The sequence below is a fragment of the Acipenser ruthenus genome, chromosome 3, assembly GCF_902713425.1.
Source record: "Acipenser ruthenus chromosome 3, fAciRut3.2 maternal haplotype, whole genome shotgun sequence".
Lineage (NCBI taxonomy): Eukaryota > Metazoa > Chordata > Actinopteri > Acipenseriformes > Acipenseridae > Acipenser > Acipenser ruthenus.
In genome coordinates, this window is record NC_081191.1 from 46,708,395 (window position 1) to 46,733,423 (window position 25,029).

At 38.2% G+C, this 25,029-nt stretch overlaps 1 protein-coding gene across 1 annotated transcript; it reads right to left on the reverse strand.

Annotated features, from left to right (window-relative positions):
- On the reverse strand, nt 1-24,427 carry LOC117394185 (ELL-associated factor 1-like). The gene is made up of 6 exons (XM_033992250.3): nt 23,899-24,427; nt 19,599-19,693; nt 18,791-18,927; nt 10,677-10,843; nt 10,133-10,360; nt 1-2,669 (listed from the first exon to the last, which is right to left on the reverse strand). The coding sequence occupies exons 1-6, from the start codon at nt 23,999-24,001 to the stop codon at nt 2,623-2,625; spliced, it is 777 nt and encodes a 258-aa protein (XP_033848141.2). The 5' UTR covers nt 24,002-24,427; the 3' UTR covers nt 1-2,622.
- Between the last annotated feature and the right edge of the window lie 602 nt (nt 24,428-25,029).

A 25,029-nucleotide genomic window follows, 5' to 3' on the forward strand; every position in this document is an offset into this window, starting at 1 on the left:
TGCAGTTGAAACAAAAGACTTTTAATAAATAAGACACAAAATAAACAGGCAGAAGGGCCAAACAAAAAGGTTCTTAAACACCAAGACAATAAACACAAAGTAAAACTTACAAAAAATAAGGCTTCCAGGCTTAGCTTTGCCTTCACTGGATTGCAAAATGAACAAAAAAACAGCACACAAAGAAAAACACCCTTGCTTCCTCAGCTATCCTCTTTCCTCCTTTTATGTCAGGTGGCTGGGTGTTAATTGATTGATTGATTGCTCCCACCTGATGCAATACACCTGGGCAGGGAGGAGAATTTAACCCCATCCCTGCCAATACCCTGCCACGTCAGCATCCTAGCATCCTAGGACAGTTGGAACCTTATCACACATTCTAAATCACTGCGCTGCCTCGCAGAATTTAAACTAAGTATCGGTAGCCATCTTGCTTACACTCACTTACAGATGTACAGCTGTAACTATGAAACTGTGACCAATTGCCAGGAAAAAATCCCAAAGTAGTAAGCAGACATGACGATTTGGATGAAGAACAATTAAATGAACTGGAAAATAGCAAAATAAAAAACAATACCAAAAAAAACCCCCAAAAATCGGTCTATGCTCACTCACCCCGACTTTGTCACTTCAAATAATGTATTTTTAGCGGTTTGTAAACGCTAAAGAAAAACACAAAAAGACACTTGTGCATATTATCCACCCTTCTCTCACACAGATCTTGAACAAATTACTGAAAGCCGAGACATCGTTGAATTTTTTTTGATTCCTCACCTCTGTTCAGCTCAGTGTGTCTGCACTGACAGGAAGGAAAAAAAAATAACTCAGTGCTGTCTCAACTCCGCCCCCTGGTGTAATTTTCAATGGCAATGTGCACACTGTCAAAGTATACAGACACCCTAAAGGGCCTTATTGCATTTATAATTCAGGTAAAACAGTGGATTTGAAGAAAAAAAAAAAAAAAGCATGAATCATGTTTTAGGCAATCGCCAGGCGCCTTGCTTTACCCACCCTAACTACAGAGTGTTTATTTTTTTCAGCCACAAGTTTTTGTGCTTTTTTTCAGCCGTCCGGTTGATAGTTTAGGGGTTGTGAAGAAGTTTAGTTAGCACTCCCAGGGAAGTTAGGTTTTTGTTTTATTATTTTGTTTTTGTGAATAATAAAATGGCACAAAAGTGCTAAACCTGCAGTTCTTTTGTTGGGTCAGTGATTTTAAAAGGTGCAAATGAGCTCGAGCCGAGGGTTTTGCCACAGTATATGTATTTGTATTTCAAAAGTACATACAAGCAACACCACTGATATCAACAGCATCCTGTTTACCAAATTATTTTTTAAATTGTGAAGTTCAGTAATGATTCAAATAAACGCAAAACACAAGTGGAATGTAAACAGAAATTTAAATATATAAAATAAACTTGTGTAAACTTTACAAATAAAAATATCAATAATTGCCAACAGGTTACTTAATGTAATACAAAAATTCACAAATATAAAGAACAATGGATTTGCAAGTTTTAATGCTGATACAATTCATAATAAAACACAATGTACAGTAAAATAATACTCTCAAAAGGTTAATCAACTAAATAACACATCTTTACTAAATTGCTAATAGTTTATAAGATAAGTGATAATGCTAAAGATATGATACAATACAAATTCAAGGGATCGTTTAGATCTTTTCACTTCATAAACTATGTATGCATTTGATTATTAAAAACTAAGCAAATTCAAGATTCAAGCCTGTCAATCACAACATACATATAGGTAACACTTTAATTTGTGGTATTAAAATCCCAGTCACAGATTTTGGGTGATAACTACGGAACAAGAGAGGGCTAGTGGAAGAGGGAACTGCAGTGGAATGTATTTATCTTGATATTAATACTGTTTCTGAAGACAGCTATCCTATGAACAGTCTATGTCGTTGAGTTATTAAAGTGCAGGTGGTACTCTACACATTATTTTGCCCAGCATTACCAGAGTGACTCCCGTTGAAGCACTTCACTGCTATGATGAACTGCATTCATTTAAAATGAAGAGAGTGCTTTATGCAATCAGATTTAATAGATGCTATATCCAACTGGACTTCTGGAGCGCCCTGAATATATAGTTTATGCTTTATTTATTAGCTATATACTGTATATTGATACTGATATAAGTGCAAAAAGATCATAGTCCCTAAAGGTTTCTCTTCAATGTGTTTTATCAATTGTATAAATGAAACCCATTTGCAACATACCCAGGAAGGGTACAATGAAAAAGACAGTCATGATAACTGTGAGTTAGGGTCAGTGCCAGGCCCCTAAAAATATTTGTTACCTTCTTATTAACAGGTACATTTTTTCTTAGCGTATATAATAAAGGCTGATAAAATATATAATGTATATGTGGTACTCAGTATAACATCTTATATCCTGGATAAAATTTACATTTTGTTCATGTGTGAGAAGAATTCAATATTTGTGATAAAAATTAAATCTAAAACATCTTGAATGGCAGCTTTTGCAATGTTAAACTACATCAAACAGTTAATAAAATGTAATTTTCATAAGTTCTATATATCTTTGTAAACATACAAAATCAACAGCACTGCCCAAACAATTCACTCCAGGGATCCCAGAATCAGTCATCACTGTCGCTTCCAGATTCACTCAGCTGTAAGTCATTTCCTTAAAAAGAAATAGGAAAAGTCAAGCCTCTGTAATAAAACAGTAAGGGGGTTGTGGTTGGTTAATGTTTTTAGCTTAAAAAAAAAAAAACCTCAGTTCAGTTGAATAGGTTATGCACAGTGGATTCTGTGGAAAACTTCCCCAGTACTACGATAGACACCGTTCCTCATACTGCATTGCGCTGCAGGTTACCAGTCATTTGTCATGGATACATTTGTGAAAAAAACCCTCAAAGAACAGCCAGCTGGCATTTTTCTTTAGAACTTAAACACCCTGTCTGTACACCACATGGTGTTTCAAATCATGTGGCACTGTATCACGTTTTAAACAGCGACTGTGTTTATACACTGATGGGAGAAAGAAATGGTGACAATTACATAAAACCTAAATGTAACATAAAAGCAACATCAGGTTTAGTCTTACTTTGGCTAGAAAACAGAATTTATATGACCATAACCAGACACATATTTTCCCTGTCAGGTTACAGAGTAAAAAAAAAAAAAAAAAAAAATTCAATAAATGCTGTGTTTTTTATTTTTATTTTTGTGTAATAATGCTGCGTGGGTAAGAATTAAACTGTGACTGGAAAATTGGTATTTTTGCAAGGTTTGATTAAACAAAATGAATATTTATTATATGAATACTATACTGTAGCCTACAGTTACATTGTTATAATGCCTATCGTAAGGTCAGCGCTATGTTGTAGCATATAAGAACACGTAAGCCTACTACAGTATAACATTTTTATTTTATTATTATTATTACCACAAAGGCTTACCTTAAATAGCTAAGCTTGTGCCAGATGTGAGGTTGGGAGGTTTGTTATAAAGTACCCTAAACAGTGTTCCAAGTTCAAATTTCATGCTCTGGTTTCATCCATCTTTGTATTTGTACACAACTACCTGTCTAACTATGCATCCAGTATATCTCGTTCTCGTTTTTCTGAACTTCTCACTTGAAACAGTCCTACATTAAAAAACATATAAAAGTTAGTATATTTGAAAGTTAGTATAGTATACTACACTACTACTATTAATAATATGCAGTGTATTATTAATTCGTTGTTTGCTGCTCATTTTATTAAAAAATATGACTAAGTAAAAAAATAATAATTATCGTTTATGTATTTTTAAATAAGATTTAATACGAGAACGTGTTTTTTAAATACATTTTAACTCTAAGAATTTGAAACAATACAGCCTAATCTATACATTACTAGCCTTGCTGTCAGTCAAAATGTGTAAAACAAAAGATCAATTGGTGGCTGCCTTTCAACCTTTTGTCACGAGCACCTGACGACTGATGAATGGAACAGATACATCGGCCACCTTCAAAGGGTTCTACTACTTACTGTGCGGAATTCAGGAGCACCTTCTGGAATGTGTGCTGAAGTAAAAGATGGGACCCGGGGACATATGTTTAAAACATGTAACTTTGAAAATGAAAAAGAGTAAGTAGCCAGGTTCCGAAAAAAATATAGCGTTATACGTCCGCACATGTTACAACAACTGTTTAAATAACATACCTGTTTTATCTTTTCATTGTTAACGTCCTGACAACTTTTTACACTTATAACTTTAAAGTCTATTTCAAAGCTCTTTTCAAAATGTCTGCTCTAGTGTACTGGGGTTTGATATATGTCCCCTAAATCACTGCAGGAAGAGCGATTAAAAAAAAAACCAACAAAAAAACACGTTGCTGTAGCAACACGTGAGGACGTGAAAACGATATTTTTCGGAACCCTGCCACTTACTTTTTAATAGCGCACTTTGTTGTATCTTCATTGATACCTATAGTACTGTATCTACTTTCTGTTGAGTGAACGAACGTGTACATGTATTTTCCTCCCATGTTGTACAGCTCTTAAATCACTTGTCAATAAATAAAATGCATTGAAAGAAACCCAAAGTATTTTTTTTAGCCATTTACAATGAAAAATTAGTTAATTCCATCGAGTTAGAAGCACAACAATACTTTAAATTGATCTGCACTTCTAAAAATATAAAAGTATATATATATATATATATATATATATATATATATATATATATATATATATATATATAAAAAAATAATAACATTCTCTAATCATACTTTATTGGTTCAGAAGCCATGTACTTGTTTCAAGTGGAGATGTCTTAAGGTTTGAACCTGTTGAATCAGCAATTACCACATGTTGTGCCCCATTCACTAATAGAGGTCTAACCTATTCACAGTTGAATGCATTTTTTTTTCAAGGTTTAGTAAATATTAATACTACACAGACTACTGCGTTCGTTGAAAATGGTTCATACAAAGATGTTTCAACACCTTCATCTTATAGAATGTTTTGATAACAAGAGTAAAAATAAAGTACTCGAAAAACCACATGGAAATTAGAAATCGGGGTAGATGAGTTTCTAGAAGCTCAGCACAGTGATTTTCAATACTGGGGTGTACTGGGAGATTTTTACTGTACGTGAGTATCGTTATGTGAAAGTGATTTACTAAATTACATTTTTCATAACTTTATAGTATATACAGTGGTAGCCAAAACCAGCTATAAAAATGACGAAATATGATAAAACTGAAGACCAATGCAATAGCAGTTTAGTTAACCTGTCCTGCATCTTCTGCACGCTAGAGGGCGTTATCTAACTAGAAACTGGTTTGTCACAGATTACTACTGAAATACAGTGTGGACCAGTGAGGGGTGTCACATGCTGAAGTTCGTGAATACCAAACGCTTACATTGATTTAGTCATTGTATTGTACAATTACGGTAACAACTTGAATATCCCAAAGCCTACAGTACATCAAGAAGTTAAACACTGCTTTTGCTGAAGAGATGGATAAATGCAGTGCGCTACATCCCAAATGAAAGTTGTGATATTATTATTATTATTATTATTATTATTATTATTATTATTATTATTTATTTCTTAGCAGACACCCTTATCCAGGGCGACTTACAATTGTTACAAGATATCACATTATTTTTACATACAATTACATTATTTTTTACATACAATTACTCTTTTATTCAGTTGGGTTTTTACTGGAGCAATCTAGGTAAAGTACCTTGCTCAAGGGTACAGCAGCAGTGTCCCCCACCTGGGATTGAACCCACGACCCTCCGGTCAAATGTCCAGAGCCCTAACCACTACTCCACGCTGCTGCCCTATGAACCATAGAGGCTAAGTCAGTGGCTACTCTGGGGCCAGAGCAAGCACAGGAAAAAATAGGGGGGGGGGGGGGGGAGCATCCGACAGAAGTTTTAACATAACGAACAACAATTGATTCGGCTAAAATGTTCCCTGTGTAAATTACACCTATGGACAGCACTCCAGATAAGATGCGTACTGGGTGTTTTAACATTACAAAAATATGAATTACGTATGATATTTATTGAATGTAATGTTGCATTTTACTCACCTAAAATACATTTTACTTACATAGTGTCTAAATTGGAGAGTAAATTACTCAATGACCCAAAACCTTAGCCTTAGCATATGCATGTAGTAATTTTTGCTAGGATTCCCATTCCCCAGTACTGAAAATTACTATTTTGACTTCTATTCCCAATTCTGCAGTTTATATATCCCTGATGCCCGATTCTAACTTCCATGACGTCATGTATGATTATTAAAAACTCAAGTAAGATTACTAACAAACCGTATTAAAAAAAACTTTCCCCTGCCCATATTAAAAGCTATTTAAACTGAAATACTGTACAGGGTTATTTATTATTTTTTTTTTTATTAAACTTATATCCAGTCCTGTTCCTAGAATATATAAAAGGAAAAAAACCAAAAAAAAACCTGAACATTTCAATTAAAATAGCATTTAATATATGATGCGGAAAGTTTATTTAATAGATTATTTTTTGCTTTAGTAGTCTCATTGTCGATCAACAAATTAATTTTAAAAATACACTAGCCTACAGTACCCAAGAGAGAGAGAGGACAATTAAACAAATCCTAAGCAGAAATCATCATGTTAAGGAAAGATGGCATACAGCCCATTCAATTCCTAAAAGCTCTCTGGCGCACCACACTGGAAATAGAAAGTACTGGTTTTACACTTCAAGCTGCACTGCATGATAACTGTGGAATACTGTGCCATGCTTCGGGGTGCCGCAGATTTGCCATGTCAAGGGGGAAGTTTTCCACAGAACCCACTGAATATCACTCAAGAATATGTTTATGCCAATGCTTTACTATGCATTTGATTCCTTTGTGTAATGGTATTTACTATTACAAATATCTGAAAAGCAAAATGTGTCTGTTAAAGTTCTAAGGAAAAACTACAAAAGATATTCTGTTGTGTGTACAATTTAAAACATTAGAGCGCTCAGAATAATGACCATGACCAACACCCCCCTTACATACAATACATGTGAAAATGCAAAGAAAATACAGGCTCATCCACATATCCACAGGTTTTTATAACCTTAGAAAATGTTTAAAAAAACAGCCTTTAAATAAAATTCTCAAAGTACATCTTTTTGCTTTCACTTCATCATAGATAACTGCGGCTGACATTAGTATGTATGATTTACAATCACAATCAAGCTTTCACAGAGCACACTGGATCCGATCATGCATCCCATTTTAACGCAGAAGAAAAAAACAATTATGCACATTCCCTATTGCACCTTGCACACTGAGGCCGTACTTGTCGAATGACGGTGATGCGTCAATTTTGGAATCGAAACAAGTTCGATTTGACGTGCATTAAAAATTACATTGACCAGTGAAAAAGGACTGGGAAGGCACGTGGTTTCTTGCAGTTTCCTGAACAAAATGGAAAACCGAATTGTGTGTGTCGCCAAACAAAAATTACTTTATGATAAATCTAACAAAGATTACAAAGACTTTGGGATAAAAAAAAAACAATGGCCTAACCTGCGAGACACATATCAGAGAAAGAAGCTTGACCAGGCAAGAGCGGTCAGGGCTTAACAGTGAGAAAAGAGGGGCAGTACATGAAAGAGATGGAATTTCTCATGCACTAAACGGTGGTAAATTACCCGAAAAATACTGCGTGGTAAGAGAAAAAGGAAGGTGTGACCGCTCTATTAACTAATATAATAACATGCATGAATAAGGTGAGCTAAATGATTCATTTGCCAGTCATCATAGCACGTGAAATGCTGCACGTGTTACATCCTCTTTATTTTAGTATATGGGCACTCCAAAGGACAGGTTCTAACTTTGTCAGAATGACAGCAACCAAGGAGGCAGCAGCCGGCACCAGCTACATCTTCAGTGGGTCTCCGTAGGATGAGGGGAGGCGACCCGGTGTTACGCAGATTTCTGTATCCCCTTTAGAATGCTGTATCCCCTTAGATTTGACGTCTGCATAGATCAAGATCGCTATACGTGAACGCTTGATGTTTCTGAACAATATTTACATGTAATAAAATTTAAATGTGTTTTAAAAGAAAAACACAGTTTTATAAGGTTACTTTTAATCTAGGGTTTCATGTATTGAGCAAAGCAGGAGGCTGAGCGTACTGTAGAAAATCAGTGGTGTTAAATGTGCTGTTTTATTTTGCTACAGAATTAGTTTGGTCTTGTTTTCAATATTTGTTGCAAACTGCAGTAGAACTCAATGGCAGTGCTTGAGAACATAGTGGGACTCGGGCACTGGAATAACACACATCCACATCCAGCTTTGAAAATCTGCATCTGCACAGGCATGAAATCATGCAGGATACAGAATTCTGCGTATCACCGGGAATGTCTTGCTTTGAGACGGTCAAAGAGGAGAAACAGAAAATAATTAGATGAAAACAAATATTTGTTTGTTCACCTTTATCCCCCTCTGGTTTATTTTGAAGGTACTCCAGTACCAAAATGTTGGCTAAATATAAATGTGTTTCTTTTAAATGGATTGCAAGTGTGCGGTTTATTTCTTTTTTTTTTCTTTTAAGAAACTTTAACCTTCCAGCTGCTTATCCGGCGATTTCGACGTGCTGCACAGGCTACTCACAATGTGTGCAGTACTCACTGATATCTTTTCCATCACAAAAATGCTAACATTTTCATGGCCAAAATAATTCAGTGTAATTCATGTGTTAAAAGAGCACAACTGTCTCTTGGAAGTTTCTGCAGTACAACGTCATAATGGAAAAAATACAGTACATCATGGGATTTTATACAGCACTGTCTATTCCTACATCTTGCATTAAGAAAGCAACACCTTTGGAATCGGAATAAAGGAAATGATTATGTAATACAGTTCATGTGCAGTCATCTTTTGGCAAGTTACATTTTCAGAATCATATCATTATGTACAGTATTACAACACCATATGTTAAAATATTGCCCTTAATCCACAAACCAACGTAATGCATCCTATGTAGCCTATATTTGACATTTTATTTGTAGTGTTCTTGGAACACGGGCAATCATTTATCCTGGAAAAAATGTAATACAGTACCTGAAAGCAAATATACGCATTTATCATGTTTCTCAGACAGCACTACTTGTGGTCTGCTCTATTTATATTGTGATTTATACAGACACCGCCTGGTTTCAATAAGCGGTAAACTTAACATGCGCTGAGACACTTAGGAAAGTTAGCACCTTTAAGTAAATACGGTTTTTATATCAAGTCCCTCCCTTACGGTATTAGGGGAGAAAATGTGAATACATTTCTATGGACTACCATTATTAATTGTATGTAAATGTTTTTCCACGCGATTCATTTCATGTGCAAAGTCATTTGCCGTTGGTTAGTGAATATAGCAGGTGTACAAAGCACACAGTAACAGGCTTACTGCGTGGTAAACTGATTACCGCTGTTTAGTGCATGAGGCCCTTCATGCACTAAAGAATAAAGTGGTTTATGATCAGTGTTTGCTGATCATTAAGTTTATACTACATTTAACAATTTTTTGTGTTCAAAGTTATGTAAGAATTAACAACACAATTGTATTTATGTTTTATTAAAATACTGAAACTAGGTATATTTACTACAAAGCCTCCACTGCACATCAGCACTCTGAAGTACGATATTAACGCATCTAGTGTGCAATGGATTGACACACGACTTTTTCAGATGCCAGATGATAAACGACAGAACGGACCCACTGGGCAAAGGCCTTTACTCAGTATGCAGCAAACTCCAGTCTTGTGGGCAGCATTGCCAACAATTCAAATCGAAACCTGAGCCGAAGTATCTGTCATCTAGATGGGGCTGGCTCTTACTTAAATAAAGACACTTTGGCTTTGGCCTATGCAACTGAAGAACAGCCCCTGAACTCAGATGAAACTACCTTAACAAAAAAGAAAAACTGTATTTGAGTAATTGCAAGAACCACTTCACTTGATTGCAAACTAAAAAATATAAAAGTTATTTGAAGCTACTTATTCTTTCAATGAATACACTATTTTATGTCATGCAATACAGGACTCCAGTGTCCAGTAGTTTAGGGAGTGCATTACACCAGTCTGGCTTCCTCATACAGTACTTACTTAGAGTGCTCATGAGCTGGTTGCTGCCCTGTGGTTGGTTGGTGCCATTGGAGGCGGGGTCTCGGCTGCTGTACTGCTGGTGTTGTGTTGGGGAGGGGTGGGCCTCCTCTTCCTCTTCACTGCTAGAGCTGTCGTCCTCGCTGCCCGAGGAGCTCCCCGAGTCTGATGAACTGCTGCTGCTGCCGCTGCTGCTCATTTGTTCAATGATCTCCACCTCAGCACGCAGCTCTGAGCAGAGGTCAACACATGTACATCATTTTTAACCTCTCATAACACTAGGTTAACATGAATAAAATGTCAAGTAAAAGATCAGTGTTGATTTTTTATTTTATTTTGGGGTTGTGAATTTTTTTCCCCCCCACATAAACTCTCCAGAAAGAACAAAAAAACATTAAGAAAGACAACGGTACTGTGGGACCACCTAAAACATGTGTTTAAAAATTAGTAGTAGTTAGAAAACTACATTTTTAATATGTTTGATAACTTTTTTGTTTTACATACAATAATATAGATGTTTGAAAAAAAAAATACACAAAGAACGCACCTCTCTTAATGTCATCTAACTGTGGTTCAGGTGAGGGGTTGTCCTTGGAGGGGGATGTTTTTGCTCCTGCACCAGGCTTCGTCGGGGCTCTGAACTGTGATGGAGGTTGCGTTGCCCGGACTGACTGCTGTTCTATCCGGGTCTGAATTTTACTGCTGCCTTCAGCTCTAAAAAAGACACAAAAATAGACAAAACGATATGTTGGAAATGAAGAAACTAGCAAGATGGTTTAAAAAAAGGAGACTGCTCCTTGGTACATATAAAATCTCTGAAGTTTGGAGCTTTTTGTTCCCTATTGCAGGGCGCAAAATAACCGATGGCACCGGCGGCAATTGCAGTAGTGCCCAAGCTGCTTGCACAATGCCTCTCAAATTTTATAAAAAGTTGCCTGTAAGCCCACCCGTCATTGCTGCCGGTGTCCCTCAGCACCAGCACATCTGATCTACAACCCATTCACAAACTTGCTCAGTGTCACCTGCCCCATTCTGTCACAATTAAATTTAATTCTGTCTACTCTCATCCTGCGAGAAAATGACGTATTATCATAATGTATTATTGTTGCCATTCTTTTCACTGTGCACCTCCCAGCACTAAGCCACGAGAAAAATGTACTGTATCATTGGTTAATGACGGTCAAACAGAGGGAGGGACGCTGTTATGTTAGACGGAGCTCAATATGACCCCGCTTCCAGATATTTTCAATCACACATGTTCACTGGCAGTGTCACTGTGTGATTTTTCCGTCTGTGAGTAGGCTACCATGCCAACTCAAAAACGTTTAAAAACAAAGAAGGAAGAGCTGTCTAAATTGGCAGCAAAGTGTTCTAGGATTTACCTAATGTTCAGGTATGAAATGGGTGCACAACAATTCATCCCTGACAATAATACTAATGTCAATTTACAGTTGTCAAGTAGAAAGGACAAGATTAGACAAAATTAAATTGAATTGTGACAGAACGGGCTTAGAATTGCAATACTTTAAAATACAATGGTGCAATACACATTCTTACACACTCCTTTCTTGTCTTCAATATACATTGCTGATTTATATAGACATTTCAATGACCGTTGCTGTTTTGTAACACATTCTCACTACCTCACGTAGTTCTGCTTTTTAACTAGTAAAACGTGTGCTTTCACGAAAGGGGTTGGAATGTGTATGGTTAAAAACAGCATGCCTCCAGCCACCATATGGGAAACACTCAAAGCATATCTGAGAGGCCAAATAATATCTTACTCTGCTCAATCCAATAAACATTGCAATAAGAAAATGACTGGACTAACTGACCAAATTATACAAATAGACCAGCAATATGCCAGCTCCATCTTTATAAACAGTGTCTATTGTTACAAAGTGAATTTGACCTTCTCTCTTCAAGACAGGCTGAACAGCTATTGGTTAAATCTCGTCATGCAGTGTATGAATTTGGACACAAAGCCAGCAAGCTAACACCAAAACAGAAGCCTGCACAGTAGATCAGCTGGGAATCAATGACTACTTTAAAACATGTTATTCCTCTCTATACACATTAGGGTTGTCACGATACCAGCATTTTGAACTTCGATATGATACCAGATCAGTTTCATGATACTCGATATCCTCTTCGATACTACGGCAAAAAAAAAAGAAAAAATTTTAACACACAAAATAAGAGAACATTCCTTTAATAAAGGTAAACAATCTTGATTCTAGGTCAAACGGTGCAGGTGCAGTAAATGTAATTTGCATATTATCACTTAAGAATTTTTTTTGTGTATGACTGATTGACTGGCCCTTTAATAGTTCTGCTTGTTTTTGGTAGCGAAATAAAGAGGATGAAGTAAAACTACAAAGTGGATGAATTTGAGATTGTTATTAAGTGATTCAGGTGAGTGCTCTGTACATTATTGATGAAGAAAAGTTCTCAAAAAAGTTTTTACTGTTATTATATTTGTGCGTATAACTGTGACTACAGGGGTTTCAGGTGAGTACCACATGTGGAATAAATCGGCACAAACTGGGTTCAGAAAATAAAAAAAAATCCATTGTTTGATTTGATACCCACTAAATTTAGTACAGAAACGTAGGGCAGCAGTGTGGAGTAGTGGTTGAGCTCTGGACCGGAGGGTCGTGGGTTCAATCCCAGGTGGGGGACATTGCTGCTGTACCCTTGAGCAAGGTACTTTACCTAGATTGCTCCAGTAAAAACCCAACTGTATAAATGGGTAATTGTATGTAAAAATAATGTGATCTCTTGGAACAATTGTAAGTCGCCCTGGATAAGGGTGTCTGCTAAGAAATTAATAATAATAATAATAATAATAATAATAATAATAATAATAAACACAAAACTAATGCATGGCATGATGAAAATAAATAAAATATGCTTTTTAGAAAAAAAGAACATTTGTTGTCAATAAATATTTTTTTCAGTGCTCTGAGTAGAACTTCAAGGTCTTGGGAACATGTCTAAAATGAAAGAATTAAAATTGGAACACCAGAACAAAAGTTACAGCCATTTATAACAAACTATAGAAAATGCAAGAAATGCAAAAAAATAATAAAAGTAAAGAAAATGATCAAAAACAAGGGAAACGCAATCTTGTTTTGTTTTATTTTGTTTCGCAATATTTTCTTTGCTATCCTGCGCGTCTGCTCCATCCAGTGCGTCTGCTCCATCCAGTACTCTCTCACACAGCGTGAAGCAGTCAGTCAGATTCTCACTGACGTAGATGCCGATATTTGGTATAATTAGAAAGCCACAGTCCGCCCCTTTCCAAGAGTGACAGCCATATGCGCCTATGATATACCGCTTTGCCCTGCTCATTCGCTTCATAAGTGAAATACTTCCAAACAGCACTTTGCTGTTCTCTTTTTCTAAGAGCGCGGGCTGCTGAGCTTGTTTGCCTTCCATCTTAACCTTTTATTCCTGAATCCTGGCTGTCTTGTTGTCGTTGTTTCCACCTGGAGTGTATGGTGTCCCTGCGCGGACATAAAGGGAAGCTTTTTTTTTTTTTTTTTTAGTAATCAACTCTGTCTTTTACATGAAGGACGCAAACACGCAATTTTCATTATACAAGTACAGAGTGCTCCGATACTTTCTGTTTTTCGGTATTACCGAATGCATAATTAATTTAGCTCAGAACCGTTTTTGAAATTTGGTATTGCGGTAGTATCAAAGTATCGGTATTTTTGACAACCCTAATCGGTCTTCTGCTGACCCCCTCCTTATAAATTCCTTCTTTGAAAATCAACCCCACTGTAGATCCAGATTCCAAGGCCCGCCAAGAGCAGCCTCTAACATTAGCAGAAATAACTCTAGCAATTAGTTCAATGCACAGCGGTAAGTCACCCGACCCAGATGGGTTCTTGTGACAGAAATACAATGAGATTTGGTTGTAAATCTCCCTCCTGACCTGTGAGGGCGCTAAGCAGTGAAAGTAGAGTTCTTTGGACGGGCTGGCCTGACAGTTCTTTCCCCGGGCCGGGAAGTCGGTCAGTCTGGAAGAAGGCGAGACTCCGTTGCAGGAACGTATTGACCCGGAAGGGAAACGACATAGCAGCTGCAGATAGTAGAGACAGCTGCACTCGTTTACCAAGGGGTCATGCGTGATAGCATAAAAGGGGACGGAGAATCGCAATCTACTCCTTCACTTGGTTTGTGGTTTTTAAACCTAGAAGGATGGTGAGAGACCCCAAAAGGATTGTGACTAGTATCGTGAGTATTTTTTGTTTGTTTGCTCTGTCTGTTAGTAATTGTCTTGTTTGTGAATCACCAGACAGCTAACACGATTCCGGAGCTGTCGCCTTGGGCCAGCACAAAGCCGGAACAGCACTTCCCACTGTCACGAAATAAACTATCACCCACCACGAGCACTACTGCGCGCACCCAGGACTGGTGACCGTGTTAGTATATTGTGGGACGGATATTCGTGTTTATTATTTGGGACTGTAACCCTGTTGTTATTTACTCCGTCCACTACACATTTTTGTGTATTGCCGGAGATTATTATTTGGTCACCAGACCCGGATACAATTAAAAACTGTTTCAAACTGGATTATAACTCTCTGTGTTACATTACTTCACTGCATTACCCCTGCACCTGCATGTACCACTTTGCCACAGTTCCCCATAGAGGTCTTTAAAAAAATGAATTCCAAACTGTCTCCACATGTGCAACTTTGCTTCCAACACACTATTTTGTATACAACTGTAAGTCTCCCTGGGTAAGGGTGTCTGCTAAGAAATAAATAATACATGAAGCATATACACTTATATTACAAAAGAACAAAGAACCCCTGGACTGTGGCTCATATCGTCCCATTTCCCTCCTAAACATGGATATCAAGATCCTTGCCAAGGCCCTCACCTTGAGTCAATCTCATCTGATCAGACAGAGTTTATACAGGGAAGGCACTCATTTTTCTAACCTCTGTAGGCTTTTCAATATTATTTGCACATCTTCCCCTTCTCCACTACCAGAGGTCTTAGTCTCTCTTGATACAGAGAAGGCTTTTGACTGTTTTGAGTGGGACTACCTTTTTGCTACACTCCACAGGTTTGGTTTTGGTCCAAATTTTATTTAATGGGTTAAACTATTATACTCCTCTCCACTGGCTTCTGTATGGACTAATAATATTCTCTCAAAACATTTTACACTTGATCAGGGCACCAGGCAGGGTTGCCTACACTCTCCGCTTCTTTTTGCTCTTGCAATTGAACTCCTCTCTATCTCTCTCCATAGCAACCGTGATATTCAGTTGAGGGTTCAAGCGGGGCGGGAACAAAAGGTTTCCTGACCCTACATCCTCCCTCCCTCACGTCCTCTCCACTCTAAAACAGTTCGGAAAATGTTCAGGCTATAAACTAAACTTACACAAAAGTGAACTGTTTCCAGTTAATCCCACAGCAGTTCATATGTCCTTTATCAACTTTACATTCAAAATAGCCTGTGAAAGCTTGACCTATTTGGGTATTTCAGTCAAACAATCCTTTAAAAAAACTCTTTAAGACAAACTTTATTTCTCTGTTAGAGCGTACTAAACTTGATACACTGGTCCATGCTGCCTCTCTCACTGATGGGTCAGGTCAACTCTATCAAAACAGATGTGGCAGCAGTGTGGAGTAGTGGTTAGAGCTCCGAACTCTTGACCGGAAGGTCATGGGTTCAATCCCAGGTGGGGGACACTGTGTGCTGTACCCTTGAGCAAGGTACTTTACCTAGATTGCTCGAGTAAAAACCCAACTGTATAAATGGGTAACCGTATGTAAAAAATAATGTAATTGTATGTAAAAATAATGTGATATCTTGAAACAATTGTAAGTTGCTCTGGATAAGGGCATCTGCCAAGAAATAAATAATAATAAAATGAATATACTTCCCAAATTTCTTTACCTTTTTCAGTGTATACCAGTCTTTATTTCTAAAGCTTTTTTTTAATTATTATTACTTTAGATCACATTATTTCCTCATTTACTAATGCAAAAAGCCCTAGAATCCAGAGAGATTATCTTCAGAGATTGAGGCCAAGCAGAGGTCTGTGTCTTCCTAACTTCCAGCTTTACCATTGGGCAGCCAAGATCTGTAATATATTTTATTGGTTACAGTTCCAGCATGAACAGCCAGAATTGTTATATTTAGAAGAAGCCTCTTGTAAAGCATCATCTGTGTCTGCTCTATTGTGTTCCTCCCTTCCCCTTCTCAGTACAGCACCAACCCACTAGTTATTCACTGTCTTCGAACCTGGATTCAATTTCAAAGGTGCTTCAGTCTGCCATCACATTCAATGTCTGCACCAACCAAAGCCAATCATTTATTTCCACCCTCCCTTGAAGATAAGGCCTTTAACATCTGGTATCGTAATGGAGCTCGTTGTCTCAAAGACCTACACATTGAAGGTACCTTTGCTTCATTTGATCAACTCTGTCAAAAATGTAATTTACCGCAAACTCATTTTTTTTGTTACCTTCAAATCAGTGACTTTGCATGAGACCTCCATTTGTCCACACCTCCCCCCTGAATCCCATGTTGACCCTTTGCTTAATTTTAATCCCGGCTGTAGAGGAATCATATAAAAAATGTATGTCATTATTGTGTCTTTGCATTGCCCGACCCTATCATCAATAAAAAATGCATGGCAGCAGGATATAGGCCTTGAGCTCCCAGATGAAGTGTGGGAATCCATTCTTGGTAGAATACATGCCTCATCAATTTGTGCCCAACATGGGCTAATACAGTTCAAATCGTACACCGGTTACATCTGTCAAAAGTCAGATTGGCTACATTCTACCCGGGTGTGAACCCTGTCTGACAGGTGCGAAAGAGAACCTGCCTCACTCATACATAGGGATCTACCTAAATCGCGATTTCGCGGAAATCGTGAAATTGAGGGGTCACCGCGAAATTCACCTCTTAGGGGCCAATGCATGCAAACAAGTATGGAGAGGTAAAAAAAGAAAAAAAAGAAACCTTGTTTGAATAAACTACTGCATACCGCAAGCGACGCAAACTACGTATCTTCATTCTGCAGATAGCCCTTTTTTATTCCTTCGCCGTCCTGTGTGCATTGCACTTAAGCAAAAAACAAACAAACAAAAAACGTCCACAAATAATATTTACACAACGCGGTTAACATTCTTTTTTACTATTCAAAAGTTTTAATCAGCCTATCAGTGCGTCTTTACTGCTTTTATGTGATCTGTACTGTGCAGTAGGGAGTGGGACAAAGTTGGACCTGCATTGTTTTGCTTTAGGTTGCTAAAATCTAGTTTTCAGCATTGGAGGTAAAATAGTAGAAATGGACAACAAAAAATGCAAAGTATATTTCGGCTGATGATCATTTCAAGATATTTCCCAAAGAAACTGTACATGCAGACTGAGGTAATTGTTTTGCATATCTTAATGTGTCTTTGGAGAAAATACGATCAATCGCTATTTAGCTTCAGAATCACACAGAAAACAAAAGGCTACTGCAGAGGCTGCTGAACAGAACGTAAAATAAACAGCTTTCAGAAACCAAACTGGAAAGTCAGCCCAGACAAAGTATTCCTGTCTGCAAGTTAAATCAGTACTAAAACAATCCAGCACAGCCACCTCGCTTCAACCTGCTGCTTGCTTTTTAAACGCAGTTGGAATTTTAGACCCGAATAGCCACGTTCTCTATATTTTGACTCGGTACTAATAAAATAAATTATTGGATGGGACAAATAATATGACAACGAACGTGCTGCATACATTGCCTTTATTAAAGTATGCCAGATGCCCTTGTGTAACCGAGTTTTTGGGCTGTTTCTAATCGATTTCCACATCTGTATAACTTGGCAAAGCTTTGCCTTAACTTCCAACCAATTTAGTGGATGCAGAACGTGCATTCTCAATGTATGGGCAAGTCAACTGCTGGGGGATGCTGCATGCTTGCCTTTAACAAATGACAGCACTCTGTTTTAGTAAGGAAGCAAGTACCATTATTTTAGGCTTTATATTGTCCTGAAATACTGTCTACTTAGGTTTATTTAATGTTTAACAGGTCCGCGAAATGTCCGCAAAATCCTAATTTTATTCCGCAACAAGTACCCATTGATCCTTCCCCACTAACAGCTCTCTTTGGAGTTGTACCCAGTGACACTTAACAAAGTCACAATCTGACACCCTGGCCTTTGCCACCTTGTTGGCGAGGAGCCTGACTGTAATGGTTTGGAAGCAAGCTGCCTGCCCTCTCACGTACACACTGGGTTAGGAATCTTCTACATTTTCTAAAATTGGAAAGCCTGAAATACACTCCAAGGGGGTCCAGGGAAAAATTATTCATAGCCTTACAATCTATTGTGATTGAAAAGCATGTCTCTCGCTCTCTCTTCCTTCTGCTTCCTTACTGTTCTATATAATGTATTTTTAAACTACATGTTTTATACCATTTATATGGATTACCTGTAAAATAATAGGATTTTCAATCAAGTGGCTATGGTGACGTCACCAGTAAATTATGCAAATTAGTACCTTCGGTAATGTGTTCCGAACCTTCGAAGGTCAAAATGTACCCTTCATTGCAGCCCTGTTTCATATTGTTTTACAGTACAGTGTGTTAAAATATGTAAGCAAATAAGCATCAAATAAACACTGCAAAGGATTCTTACCTGGTTTTCTTTACTTGTATACTGCTGCTGAGTTTCTCCAACACAAACTCTCCAGTGTCGTGGTTAATGATAAGCACACAGTCTTTTTGATAGGGTCTTTTGTTACCTTTGAACACAGTCATAGGTGGTGTAGAGCCCTAAAATTAAAAATTCAATTCAAAATTATTTTAAAAAATAAACTGCAAAGTAATCCTAGAACAGCAGCTCCCGTTTTGGACAATTATACCCTACTAAGGGCCCTTATTCAAGCCTCCTGCAGCAATTCCATCAAATTAATTTATTTATAGCTTGGAGATCGCCAGTTCGAATCCAAGCTATGCCACTGCCAACCGTGGATGGGAGTTCCCAGGGGGCGGTGCACAATTAGCCAAGCGCTGCCCGGATGGGGTAGGGGTTAGGTTGGCTAGGGAGTCCTTGGCTCACCGCACACCAGCGACCCCTGTACACAATTCAGAACCGCGTGGTCCTCTGACGCTGCAAGTTCTGGATATGGCTGCAAAAAAACGGACGGCTGACAGCACTCGTTTCGGAGGAAGCGAGTGCTCATCTTCATCTCTCTCTCGAGCTATTTCGGGGATTGCAGCAGTAAGCCAGGTTGAATAATAATTGGACATTCCAAATTGGGAGAAAATTTGAAAAAATTAATTAAAAATGAATTAGTATTTTTTGTTTTTGTTTCTAAAATGCTTAGTCCACAGCTACAACCATTTATACTCAGATATTCTCTAAAATCCTATCATGCAATAACAAAGAGGCAGAAGAACAGTAGTGTTATCCATACATTTTTACAGTAAAATGACCCTCTTACCGGAATGTGGGGTAATGTGATTGTCACTTCATCCCCTTTGCCCACTTGAAGTTCCCCTTCACATGACGTGTCAATAGATGCTGGTTTAAAATCATCTGAAGAAAAAGAAAAATAAGTCAAATACGATTGATGGATAAACGTTTACTGGCCAAGACATATTCCACAATGTAGTCTTCAGTGCACTCTTAATCAGAAACAATACACTGTTGGCTATCCAGTTTGTTTACATCACTGGTAGTTTTAGCTGCAGGCATACCAGCTTTCTTCCTCCTTCAAACTTTCTATTCACTATGAACTGAACACCAAGTGGAACTTAGAACCTAGCAATCGGGAATCAGAATCGGAAAAAACAGATAACAGATTTTCAGTATCAGGGAATGATGATTTACTGTACTTGTCGGGATTATAAATTTACATTAAATAAAATATGTTCTTTAACAATTTGTTTTCTCCTTTCTTATGTTTTCCCTTGGAGAGATAAGCCAACTACAGAGTATGTTCAAATGTACACTAATGATTGTTACAGCAGATATTTCAAATCATTAATACTGTGAAGGCGGCTCTATTCACAAAGTTCATATTCCATTGGGGGGTCATGGGCAAGTGCCACTGTGATTGTTCATGGCTGGCTACAGCCCTGTATATATATATATATATATATATATATATATATATATATATATATATATTATAATTCATAATAATATCTGAATATCTTATTATTAATAATGTCACAGATATTCCTATATATCCATTGCATGATTACTATCCATTTAAAATGCGTTTATCTTTGCCCTTCAGAGTTAATAACAGATTTCTCCATTCTCTAATTGAAAAGACAATCTCTGCATGTGCACAATTATATATATATATTGTAGCAGAGGCGTATCTGGTCCGCAGCGAGAATAAATGAAGAAAAACAGGTAGTAGTTCAAAGCAGTAAAAAACACTATTTTTATTGAACTGGAACAGCAGGAAGAAGGATAAAGCTCAGTTATTATTATTATTATTATTATTATTATTATTATTTATTTATTTATTTATTAGCAGACGCCCTTATCCAGGGTGACTTACAATTGTTACAAGATATCACATTATTTTTACATACAATTACATTCTTTTTTACACATTATTTTTACATACAATTACCCATTTATACAGTTGGGTTTTTACTGGAGCAATCTAGGTAAAGTACCTTGCTCAAGTACCTTAAACAAGGGCAACAACTCAGGTAAGACAACTATTAAATGTATTTATCTTAATGCTAGAAGTCTCAGAAACAAAATGTTATAACTTGAAGCTACTGCACTAACAAGTAACTACGATGTGATAGGTGTTACAGAAACTTGGTTGTCAGAGTGATGGAGACGAATATAATATTAGTGGGTACACACTGTATAGGAAAGACAGGCAGGACAGAAGAGGCGGAGGGGTAGCGCTATACATAAGAAATAGTCTTGAAGCCCAGGTGTTAAATCTGGACAAAGAAAACAATGCCGAATCAATATGGGTCAGAATAATGGACAAGAATTCAAAGGGCATAATAATAGGAGCATGCTATAGACCGCCAAATTCAGACGCCAAGCAAAATAATCTGTTATACAATGACATTAGAAATGCGTGTAAAAAAGGAGAAGCCATACTAATGGGGGATTTCAACTTCCCCCATATAAAATGGGAGAACCCGGTGGGGAGCACGACGGATGAAATTGAAATGGTGGAAATGACAAATGACTGCTTCCTAACGCAATTTGTCAAGGCACCGACTAGAGGGGAGGCATGCCTTGATTTAGTCTTTTCAAATAACGAAGACAGAATAAGTAACACAGAGGTCAGAGAGCCATTGGTAAACAGACCACAACATGGTCTCATTTTAAGTATTTTTTTAAAACCCCAAAAGTAATGACTAAAGCTAAGGTTTACAATTTTAGAAAAGCAAACTATGAAGGTATGAAACAGAGACTAACAGAAGTAGATTGGAGTAAAATAGAGAAAACATCCACAGAAAAAGGATGGCTTTTTTAAAAATGTAGTACTAGAAGCGCAAAACAATTACATCCCAAAAGCAGACAAATCTAAATCTAAAACAAAATTGCCAAAATGGTTTAATAGATCAATTTTAAAAAATATTCAGCGAAAAAAGGCACTTTTCAGAGCGTTTAAAATGGACCAAAAACAAAAGTACACAGAAAGAGTACTTGGAACTGCAAACACAAGTCAAGAAGGAAGTTAGAAAGGCCAAGACAGAGATAGAAATGAACATTGCTAAGGGCGCTAAAACCAATTCCAAAATGTTTTTCCAATATTATAACAGCAAGAGAACATTCAAAGAGGAGGTTAAATGTCTAAGAGATACAAATGGCAAAATCATAGACGAAGAAAAAAAATAGCAAATATATTAAATGATTACTTTTCACAGGTTTTTACAAAGGAGGATATGGACAACATGCCCCACATGACCTGTTCCTATCCAGTTTTAAATAACTTTAGCATAACACAGGCAGAAGTGTTAAAGGGACTAGGAGCTCTTAAAATAAACAAATCCCCTGGGCCAGATGAGATCCTCCCAATAGTACTCAAAGAAATGAAAGAAGTTATTTACAAACCGCTAACCAAGATCATGCAACAGTCTCTTGACACAGGGGTTGTACCGACAGACTGGAAAATAGCAAACGTAATACCGATCCACAAAAAGGGAGACAAAACCGAACCAGGTAACTACAGACCAATAAGACTGACTTCTATTATATGTAAACTTATGGAAACTATAATATGATCTAAAACCGAACACAAATCACAGTGCAGCCAACACAGACCCCTCTCTCATACAGCTGCACTGTGCACGTGACATCCTAGGCAGCATTCCAGCACTGCCTAGACATGACACGCTTCCACTCACAGACTCACGTAGGGTGACACACACAAACGGCAGGGAAGACCGGACAGCACACACAGAAATACACTATTTACAAGAGAAGTAATAGTCCCGGTCCCCCTGCGAGTTCAATGCAGCACACAAAAAGTCCCACTTGGCGGTACTGCAAAACCCGACGCTACACTGCCCCCTGCTGAAAAACTTCCCAGCCCGGGAAGAACCTGCTTCGGTCTGCTAGTGGAGGGGCAAGCGGTGTGGTCTTACCGGGCGTCTGGTGGTGGTCTGCAGGCTTGGTAAGCCCCCAGTAGTGTGGAGCTGATTTGAGGGTGATGCAATGCGTCGTCTACTGTAGAGGTTGGGGACCACTTTCACGGCGGCCACCAATCCCAGACCCCCGTGCCAGTCCTGGACAGCAGTCCCTCCTGGGTCCTGGCTTCCTTGGACCGCTGCCCCTCTCCACACAGTGAGGCAGAGGGTAGCTCATACAGCCCTAACAACAACCTCAGCACCTGGCTGTTGTTTGGCAAGGGCTGAGTGCTGCAGCCACGGCGTGGGGTACTCTCTCTCAGGCGGCGCCGCTGGACTCTCTCTCTCTGGGACTCTGGCGACACAGCACTCTCTCTCGGGGGCTCCGGCGATGCTGGGTAGCCTCTCTCAGGAGGCGTGGGGTAGCCTCTCTCAGGAGGCACGGGGCAGCCTTTTTCTGGTGGATCGGGATACTCTCTCCCTGGCGGCGGCTGTGGACTCTATATGCAGCAACTCGACGACTGCCAGGGTAAACTCCTCCCACTCCCTCTCTGAGCGCAGCATCTTTTCCTGGTGCCACACCCACAGCTGTGCTCTTTCCCATTCGTCAACACTCTTAAAGGGCCCCAGGGTGACACACATACACGGCGTAGACAGGATAACCACACACAGAAATACACTATTTACAAGAGAAGTAATAGTCCCTGTCCCCCCGCAAGTTCAATGCAGCACACAAAAAGTCCCACTTAGCGGTACTGCGAGACACAATATATATGTGTGTGTATATATATATATATATATATATATATATAGTAACTTTGAGTGAAAATAAGGAGCCAGTCGACCTCAGCACGATCTCGTTCGCTAAGCAGACTTTATTCAGCAAGGGTCAACACACAACAACACATCCCACAGCTGTGTGCAAGCTGCCCCTTTATACAGCAATACCCAGCACAAACACGTAGCCTTTAGACATAACAACACACGTTATTGGACAAACACAACTGACAACATTAACAAGCACACTGGGGTCACGATTAGATCACGCTCTCTCACAGGTGCACTCGCTCACATGCACAGGCGCTCAGGACATAGACAAAACACGGAACAGCTACACAAAATCATACAACACATAACACTTAGTACATGGTGCTACCATTTTTTTTTTTTTAAACTTACATCGGATGGTGTGAAAAGACGATTTGGGACGCTTTTCAAAACTCTCTCCCAGCTTCAAAACATGTTCCTCTTTATCCAACAACGTGTTGCAACTCCCGTTCATTGCTCTGGGTTTTAATGTACAGCAATTTACATGTATTTAAAAACGATTATGAAAGAAATAAAATTTGCTAAATTGTCATGGCCAGCAATAAACAAACATAAGCATGGCTTTTATTATTTGTTTTAATTTGACCCAGTTCCTTCCGAATACTCTTTCTATGTTTATGTACTATTTGGAAATAGCACCGACTGTGTACAGGGCAACACATACACTGGAAAACGCGCTAGCCATGAAATAAATACAATAAAACAAAAAAACTAAAATTCCGACGCTACCAAATGTTGTGAATTATTCCAGATTCAGTCTCAAGATAATCATTTATTATTATTTTTTTTCTATTATTATCAGTCAAATTCAGTTGTAGGAACGACATTACTAAATTGTCATTTACTGACGGAGTTTGCCCAAGGAAGTCAAAAGAAGGATAGGACAATTATGTCATAGATGGGCGGAGCTACAACAGGGGCGAGTGCCTGGAGCCCAGAAAGGATATTCTTGTTCAGATTACATATGGTAATAGAGTGGCAAGGAATATATTTCGCAGGTATTTTGCAATGACTGCTAGAGTCCAGACAAATTAGAAGGCTGGGTTAACACTGCTGTGACTGTCGATAGTCAATGCAAAATCAATTCTTATACGTTCTTTAACAATCTGTTTTAAAAAGAGCTATCATAAAGGGGTTGTTAGTTATATAAGAACATAAGAACATTTGCAAACGAGAGGAGGCCATTCGGCCCATCTTGCTCGTTTGGTTGTTAGTAGCTTATTGATCCCAGAATCTCATCAAGCAGCTTCTTGAAGCATCCCAGGGTGTCAGCTTCAACAATGTTACTGGTTAGTTGGTTCCAGACCCTCACAATTCTCTGTAAAAAAGTGCCTCCTGTTTTCTGTTCTGAATGCCCCTTTATCTAATCTCCATTTGTGACCCCTGGTCCTTGTTTCTTTTTTCAGGTCAAAAAAGTCCCCATTGTCAATAACTTTTAGAATTTTGAATGCTTGAATCAGATCGCCGCGTATTCTTCTTTGT